Source organism: Lycium ferocissimum, chromosome 4, assembly GCF_029784015.1.
Source record: "Lycium ferocissimum isolate CSIRO_LF1 chromosome 4, AGI_CSIRO_Lferr_CH_V1, whole genome shotgun sequence".
Classification (NCBI taxonomy): Eukaryota; Viridiplantae; Streptophyta; class Magnoliopsida; order Solanales; family Solanaceae; genus Lycium; species Lycium ferocissimum.
Window position 1 is genome coordinate 24,234,303 of NC_081345.1, and position 9,037 is coordinate 24,243,339.

General features: G+C 36.8%; 1 protein-coding gene across 3 annotated transcripts; it reads left to right on the forward strand.

The window, feature by feature from the left end:
• The first annotated feature begins 504 nt into the window (after positions 1 to 504).
• On the forward strand, positions 505 to 8,861 carry LOC132051884 (nitrate regulatory gene2 protein-like). 3 transcript variants are annotated; one of them, XM_059443138.1, is made up of 6 exons: positions 505 to 917; positions 1,117 to 1,871; positions 1,902 to 3,042; positions 3,831 to 4,045; positions 4,544 to 4,767; positions 7,645 to 8,861. In XM_059443138.1, the coding sequence occupies exons 2-6, from the start codon at positions 1,125 to 1,127 to the stop codon at positions 8,438 to 8,440; spliced, it is 3,123 nt and encodes a 1,040-aa protein (XP_059299121.1). In that variant the 5' UTR covers positions 505 to 917; positions 1,117 to 1,124; the 3' UTR covers positions 8,441 to 8,861. The 3 variants fall into 3 exon arrangements, with proteins under 3 accessions (XP_059299121.1, XP_059299120.1, XP_059299119.1); XM_059443137.1 differs by having other exon boundaries at positions 506 to 917; positions 990 to 3,042; XM_059443136.1 differs by having other exon boundaries at positions 506 to 917; positions 1,117 to 3,042.
• Positions 8,862 to 9,037: the final 176 nt, after the last annotated feature.

Consider the following 9,037-nt stretch of genomic DNA (forward strand, 5'->3'; position numbering starts at 1 on the left):
TACTATAATTACATCACTAAACTTTACTCATTTCGGTTCAAAATAAGTATTCACTTAACTCTTTTCACACTCGAAAACTTAGAAAAAAAAAGGAGATATTTTCACTAAATTATCCTTAATTAACAAAATTCTTATCTATTATTGCCTTGAGTAAATAGGGACGAATCTAAAAAAGTAAAATTAATTTCTTTTTAATTATATAAATAGATACTTATTTCCAACCAAAATACAGTGAATATTTACTATGAATTGAGTCGGTGAATACAAACTTAAACCGAACCCACATTTACCCTTTTTTCATCATGTCAAAATTTAAACTCACAAAAAAAGAAGACATAAAAGTAAAAAGTAAAAGGCCTAAACCTTTTAAAAACACAACCCAACAAATGTTAATAATGACATTGTTTCACTATCCCACGAGCTTTCTTCTGCTAACTCTGACATAATTTTTCCCACCATCAGAACCCCCTCCCTTGGGCCCCATCATAAACCCCTTTCCCTTTTTTTTTTTTTCAGACAAATCCAAAGTTCCACCGAGAAAACAAATTTTAAGTACTAATAACAAGGCAAACAAGTACTACTCTAGTTACGACAAGAATCGAAATATTTGAATACTTCCATCTATCTGTATTTCTCTTCTTCTTCTTTTCTTTGTTTGCTGATGAAATTCTGACAAAAATTACACATCTCCAGAAACATCACGAATCTCAATACATACATGTTTCTGCTTCCATTTAATTACTAGCCCCAGTACTACTAGTAAATTAAGTAAATTTAATTTATTACTCTGCTTCAATACAAACAAAACAATTTTCCACAAACTTCCATAGATCTCACACAGATATTCATCATTGATATACTTGTTTTTACCCCCACTTCGTATGGGCGGTCAAGATTCAATCCCCTCAATTTCAAAGGTCAGATTTTTTTTTCTTACTTTTACTAGTTCTTGCCATATATAAAGTCATTGTATTCCCTAAATTTCAAAGGTCAGATTTTTTTTCTTCTTACTTTTACTAGTACTTGCCAAATATAAAGTCATTGTATTCCCTTTTCTATAATCATCACTTTGGGATTTGGGATTCTCCTTTTTTCACAATGCAATTTTGTAAACAGGTAAAGACATGACTGGTGGCGGTGGAAAAGTTATTTCATCACTACTAGCTATATGGCTTGAGGACTGTTTGGCTGTTGTTGTTATTATTGATTTTGTTGTTTTGGTTGTTGTTGATGAGATGGGGTGTAATGAGTCTAAAGCAGTTGATACAGAACTAGTTATTCGTTGTAAAGAAAGGAAAGAACTGATTAAAGCTGCTGCTAATTACCGTTATGCCCTTGCTGCTGCTCATATTTCATATTTTCATTCACTTAAGGATGTTGGTGAAGCCTTAAGGAAGTTTGTTGATGAAGAGTTAATTGTTGGGAATTCTTCATCTTCTTTGTCTACACCTTCATCACCTTCTTTAATTTTGCCTGATGAAAGGAAAATTAGTAGTAGTAATGCTAGTGGAACAACTCATCATAAGCGTAAATCATCTGGATCTTCTTTATCAATTTCGACATCTAGTTCGATTTCTAATTTTCATGATGAAGATGACCCTGTCCATGATCATTCTCACTTGCATTTGTCATCAGATTCATCTGATGACGATGACAAGCATCTACATTTGCCACAAAAGGGTCATAGAAATAATGTACATGACAATAATTACCCTCCAAGGGGTCATAGGAATGTACATGAAAATTATGACCCTAGAAGGGGTAATAGTAATGTACATCAAGAATTTGAGGGTGGTCGTATGGTTGAAAGTGGGGAACCATCAATTTCAACATATCCACAATTTCAGCCATATGGGATGATGAATAATGAGGTTCCACCATATGGGATGATGAATAATGAGGTTCTACCATATGGGATGAATAATGAGGCTCCACCATCACAGGGATTTTGGGATCCATTTTATGGAATGAATCCACAATTTCAGGCTCCTCCTTGGGGAGGACAAGGACAACAATTTGGTGGAAATGGAAATCCGAATACTTATGCTTACTACATGAAGAAATCTTCACCAGTGATGAAGACAGTGGTACATGAAGCAGATCCAACGCATACCGGGTATTCCAATTCATATTGGAGCTACCCGAATGACAATGGTGGGTACTTTGGGTACCCACCAATGGGTCCTTCAGTGGGTGAAAGGGGAAATCCAAGTAATCAAGGTAATAAGAAACCAAGTCCACCAAAGGAGCCACCGCCACCTCCATCTCCAAAGGCGTCTGCTTGGGACTATTTTAATCCGTTTGAGGGTATAGATAGTGGCTATTCTGGTTACTTTAAACAAAACAGTTCTGGATCATTTAGTAGTAGTCCTAATTCAACTGAAGTTAGGGAGAGGGAGGGCATTCCTGATTTGGAAGAAGAAACTGAGACTGAGATGTATAAGGAGCACCATAAAGGAAAGAAGTTGAGTGATGAACCAAAGACAAGGGCAAATTCATCAAAAAGTAGTGACAGTGGTATAAAATCAATGCCATCAGTGCCTCATGGAATTGATTTAAGGGGTGTAGCAGGACACAGTAGTATGGGAAGTTCAAAACCAGATTCGTCATTACATAATTTGGAAGGCTCATCAACTTCAAGGGGATTAAAATCTGAGGGTAGTACAAAGCCGATATCGACAATGTATGATTCGGGTTCTCACCTTTCGAGTGTAGAACCGTCAAATAGTAGTGGTGGTACAGGTTCAATTGATATTACAGAGGAAAAGAGCAACTTTGAAACTCTCGTGTCAGGAAGCCCGGAGCATATGAAGAAGAAAGGGGTGACTTTTGAGGTGGATGAAATGTCAAAGAATGAGATTGAATCACCCAGCAGGTCAAGTAGCTTGACCACCACATCACATGCTCATGGTGGGACCAGGGATCTACATGACGTTGTGACAGAAATTCGAGATGAATTTGAGATTGCTTCTAGTTATGGAAGGGAAGTTGCTTTGAAGCTTGAGGTTGGAGAACTGCCTTACCAGCCTAGCTTTGTTAAAGGTATGGTTTTGTCAATGTTCCTTAATATCTTGATTTAGTTTTACTTGGTCTGTGGAAAATTTTCTCCTTTGCTATGTTTGTAAGTTATCTTCTTATGCATTGCTGAGTGTAAATTTAGTTCTGCTCAGTCGGACTTCTTTTCCTGCTATGTATTCGTAAATCTATTCAAATCTTGACTAACTTGAGAACCCTTTCCACGGAGTGACCAATAGCTCAATCAGGGCAAATAGTTGCTGCATTCGTGTCATCTTATATTGTTATTGCTTAATAAATTGGCGCAGCTAGTTTGTAGAGAGCAGACCGTATTGATCATTATTTATTAGGTGGGAAAATATTAGATCTCCAATGTGATTGGTCAAAATGTGGTTCGAAGTTTAATAAAGAATTATTATAGTATGAGATTCTATAGGAAAAGAGGCAAGAAATTGATAATAGAGTGCTTATATTCAACTTTCTGTTCATGTTGTATTTGTCATTGTTGCACTTGTTCTGTATTTAATGTAAACTCATGCATTCCCAAGTGGATGTATGTGTTTTCCCAGCTATTACTTTTAGTAGGTTGTTCAATTATAATGTGAAAAACATAAATGGCGAGAGGCGGTAAATGGAAATTGTTCCAATGAGCATAGCTAACGGCATAAGTGCACCCAGCTCAAGAATCTTCTGTGATCATTACCTTCATTGGGATTTGCTTGTTATCGTGGCTTTCTTGGTAAACTCCCTGGGAGACATGATGACATCCTTTTTGCCTGTCTGATTTTTGTTATAACATCTATTTTTGTGCTCAGAGCTCGTATCCAGGATTCTATACCTGATTGTTCCATCCATGTCGGTTTCCCGTACGGTAACGGTGCAGTCAGTAAGGCTAGCTGCCAAAACAAGAAAGTTGGCAAAATCCTATTTTGGAGATGTTGGCCAAGACAATGCTGTGAAGCCTTGTCACCTGTCATCTACGCTTGACGAGCTATATGAATGGGAGAAGAAACTATATAAGGAAGTTAAGGTAATGGGAGACAACTACTAAGATCTTTGTTTCTATTCTTAGTTTTAATTGAAAGATTCATTTGTCTATTTATTTTGTTATAGAAAAAATTATTTATTTATATAATTTGTGTCACAATCTTCAAAAGAGGAAAAACATGGAATCCCTCGTGTGTCATGGGAATTGATAGTTATCACTAATGGATAATAGAGCCCTTTAACTGATATCTTCATCAGCTTTTGCTATAGTTGGTTGAACTAGCGTTTTTCATTCATTGGGATTTATTACAGGATTCTGGGGTAATAGACTTGATCTTGGATCTTCACATGTGATTAGGAGATAAATTTTACAGTTCTGCTCTCCCCCCTCTTTTAGGATATTGTAAACCTGATTGATCTCTAAGTTCCTTAGTTGACACATCTAATTTTTGCATCTACTTTCTCAAATTTGAAATTCTTATCATAGTTATATATTGCTATTTTGGACTTTGTGTTCATTGAATTGGTTAGTTTGATGTAGGATGAAGAAAAACTGCGGATCATATATGAAAAGCAGTGCAGAAGGTTGAGGAGTTTGGATGAGCAAGGCGCTGAGTCTAGCAAGATAGATGCTACTCAGGCATCTATCAGAAAATTGCTGACAAAACTTAATGTCTGCATAAAAGCGATTGCTGCGATCTCAAGCAGAATTGACACGTTAAGAGATGATCAATTGCGACCCCAAATTGGAGAATTAATTCACGGGTATGGGTCTACTCAATTATTTTACTAATTCTTGTGTTTACTTTATTTTTACGTCGTGGAGCTGGATCCCAGTCTTCCTTTAGTAGCAACTTTCCTTTTATTTTGCCTCTTTCAGTTCCCTTCAGATTACTTGAGGTGATGTGTATCATTTTTCCCCTTTATGATCACTCATAGTGCAACAATCGTATGTTTTCCTCGAGAGTTTAACTAACATCCACTTATGGTGTGAAGAGTTTTTACGCTATGAGATCATTTTTACCTGTTTAATGGAGAACCTGTGGATATCTTTTGGGTAACTTGATAGTAATTCTTTACACCGGTGTATATAAGTTTTAACTCCTTACTAAATATGAACTTGCCATTGAAATACACATGAAGAACCTCTTATCCCTTATTTTTTTTGTGCACCCATGAGGTTCTGATGTGTATAGATATTTGGATGTCCCTCACAGAAAATCATTTTTATAAGGTTTTTACTCTTCGGTATTCTACTTGTATACGAGTGTGTTTTGCCCTCCTGTAATAAAAATTTGTTCAACAACAATGCTTCAGTCCCAAATATGTTGGGGTCAGCTATTTCTCCATTTAAGCTCAACTCATGTCATCATTATTCCAAATAAAAGTGAAAATTAAGTTAGATATGTACAAATAATAGTAGTAGTAATAATAATAATGTTAAATGTTTCTATATTATCACTGGCTTATAAATCTATGATAAGGTCAAAATACTCCTAGAAATGCAATAGGTCCAAAATCAATGTACTAACAAGACTTAAACCTATTCCCTACTAGTAGATATTATCTATATGGATCTTTTTCTTCTATTAATTCTTATCTTCAACTAAGTTTGCATTGATTTCAAGAAGTTGTAGGTCTTTTGAGATAACTTCCTTCCAAGTAAATTTAGGTCTACCTCGCCCTTTTTAACACTTCCACTCATCGTAGTTTTACACCTATGAACTGGTGCATCGGTAGGTTAACGCAGGACATGACCAAACCATCTCAAGTGGCCTCTCATTTTAGCGAAATTTGGTTCTTATCTAATCTTATATGACCACACACCCATATTAGTACCCGCATCTCTATAATACTCAGCGTGTATATATTGGACTTAAGTGGTCCAACATTCACTACCATATAGCATTATTGATGTTATAACTGTCCTGTAGAAGTTACCTTTCACTTTGGTAGGCATCGCTCTAGCACATAACATCCCGGTAACAATTTTTCATTTCAACTATTTGGCTTTAATTCAACGAATAATATCCTCATCTATTATTCCATTCTCTTGAAACGGGTCTGGATGTCTAGCATGTCTGCATTTTGGCACCGCAATCCCGTTTACTCTCACCTCAATTCGCTCTTCTCATGCTAACTAAACTTTTAGTGCATGTATTTGGTCTTACTTTTACTTATCCTAAAAGGCTAGAACCCTTACTTATAAAATGATTCTCTATAGTTCACTCTTTTGGTTGACACACTCGTTTGTTTTGTCAATTAACACAATATCGTCGGTATATACCATACCCCATTGGACCGCATCTTGTATTATTTAGGTTAGCTCATCCATAACTAGGGTAAACAAGTAGGCGCTCATTGCGATCCGGGTATATGCCTGTTGTTACAAGAAATTCCTTTTTATCTCCTACTACCATTCTCACGTTAGTGACAGCTTCTTTGTACATGTTCGCTGTGACATATAAATTTTTAGTATGAATCCTCTTCTTCTCCATTCTCACCAAAGGACCCCTTTGATGATACTCCATCCCATGCTTTTTCTAGGTCAATGGACACCACGTGTAGATGTTCCTTTCTTTCGCTTTGAATTTTCATCAATCTTCATAGCAAGAATATAGCTTCCATTGTAGATCTACTGAGCAAGTCAAAGCAAGGAGGGTATATAGACATGACTATAGGAGGGTAAGGATGTCCGTTTGTCAATATCTTCCTGTGCCTAGAAATGGTGGTGCAGTCCTGAACAAGTTGAATGTTCACAAGTTGTTAAAAATAAGCTATAGCGGTCATATATTTACTAGTTAACTTTTCATTTAGATTGGAAAGGCTTAGTGGTCTGTTGTTTTAGCTTTTGGATCTGCGGTATAAATTTGGACTCCGGAGATGTTTATTCCGCAATATTATTGAATTTTACTGAAATACTTGATTGCGTTACCTTCTTGGGTGTTAGGTGTAGGTAGCTTAAGCGTATAGATGTGCATAATTCATTTCTGCTCTTATTTGGTAGGCTTAATTTTGATCCAGCTGTTAAGAAACTACCAATTCTTAAATGGTTATATACGTCATGCAAATACCAGTTGTTTGCTGTCAAGATCTAGGAGTTTTTTATGTGAAGGTTGGAAATTTCTGAGTAAACCTGACTTGTATGTTCCATATCTTTGTTTCTTTTGCTTCTCTTTTCATCTTCTTAAGCAGCTTCTCTGGTAGTTTTTATTTTATTCCTGCTTTCAAATAGTAGTATGAACTTTTGCTTTGGCATGCATTGTAATGCATCATGAACTTACATTGTAATTCATAATTTATTTTGTATTTCCCCGTTCAAGATGGAATGTAAATGTTTACTTTGTCATGTATTTCATGTATCATAAACTCAGTATTGTAATTTTTTTTTTTTTTTTTTTTTTTTTTTTTGGGTCTCCCTTCAAGAAGTAATGTGAACTTCTACTTTCTCATGCATTGTAATGCAACATTAACTTAGCATTTCTACCTTAAAGAATTTAAGTGAACTTTACCCTCATGCATTTGTAATGTATCATAATCTTACCGCCACTACAAATTTCTCCCTGTTGGAACCCGATTTGCATGCTTGGTGGTGCAACTCTTTACGCCTGATCTGATAATCTTTTGTATGCAAATAAGCAGGCTGGTGAGAATGTGGAGATCAATGCTCAAGTGTCATCAGAAGCAGTTTCAAGCAGTGATGGAGAGTAAAACAAGGGCTCTCAGAGCAAATACTGGATTCCAAAGAGATGCGAGCTTGAGAGCGACTCTTGAACTTGAGATGCAGCTTTTGTCATGGTGTAGCCACTTCAATGATTGGATTTGCAGTCAGAAATCCTATGTACAATCCTTAAATGAGTGGCTTCTGCGATGCCTTAAGTATGAGCCAGAAGAAACTCCCGATGGACCTGTTCCTTTCTCCCCTGGTCGTCTCGGAGCTCCTCCAGTTTTTGTAATTTGCAATGATTGGTGTCAGGCAGTGGAGGCAATCTCTGAAACTCGGGTAGCAATTGCAATGAATGATTTTGCTTCAAATTTGAGGCAGCTTTGGGAACGACAAGATGAGGAGCAGAGACAGAGGATCAAAGCAGAATACCTCTCAAAGGACTACAAGAAACGGCTAACCATGCTTCAGCAAAAGAGAGGGAGCTCGGAGCACGAGCAAGATGCCAAATCCGACAGAAGTCACATAATTGTTTCATCTGAAAAAGGGGTTTCACCATTGGATGATCTGAAAGTGGACTTGGATTCGTTCAAAAAGAAATTAGTCGAGGAGAGAACAAAGCACAAGGATGCCATTAAATTAGTGCATGATGCAGCTTCTAGTAGTTTACAAGGGGGCTTACTTCCAATTTTCAAGGCTTTAGAGAACTTCACTTCGGAAGCTCTGAGAGCGCATGAACAAGTTAGGTTACAGAGTGTTAGAGATGGTTCATAGGTAAAGTCGGCATCATTTTCTCAATTGAATCCTAATCTTATATTCCTGTTTGGAAAAAGATGGTTGAAGAGTTACACATCAAATGGATCGCATTCACTGTGTCATGTGGATATTACCAAGAAAGGTGGTACCCAAACCTTGAAAGAGAGATGAGAGGAAGGGGATTATGATGACGGTGGCCAGCAGAAGAAGCGCAGATTTCAGGGGATAACTTTTAGCATATTAAACAGTTGATCATATAGTTTCAGCTTCGCCCTTTAACGTTGGTAGGTAGGTACCTGTATAGTTATTCATTTATTTGTTTATTGGGTCGTACTGGTGGATTTATGGTTTCAGGTTGGGGTAGGGGTGCACCATGGAAGTTTGAAACCTGTTAAATCATGTGTTATATGGTAGAATTAATGAATGAAAATTTTGGCAATCATGCAGCAAATAAACTAGTTTTAGACTTTTAGCTTCCTCCCTATCGAGTTAAGCTCTCTGCTCTTCACTGGATCAGAATGCATTATTTTTTGGGGAAAGATCACGCATGCCCTCTCAAATCAAAATAATTACCCTTTCGCTCATGCCCCCGTTACTTTTGTACCCCTAAAAAAA

Coding starts and splice junctions, on each gene's coding strand:
- LOC132051884 (XM_059443137.1), top strand. CDS start 1,125: ATGACTGGTGGCGGTGGAAAAGTTATTTCATCACTACTAGCTATATGG. Junction 3,043..3,830: donor CCAGCCTAGCTTTGTTAAAG/GTATGGTTTTGT, acceptor TTTTGTGCTCAG/AGCTCGTATCCAGGATTCTA. Junction 4,046..4,543: donor AACTATATAAGGAAGTTAAG/GTAATGGGAGAC, acceptor AGTTTGATGTAG/GATGAAGAAAAACTGCGGAT.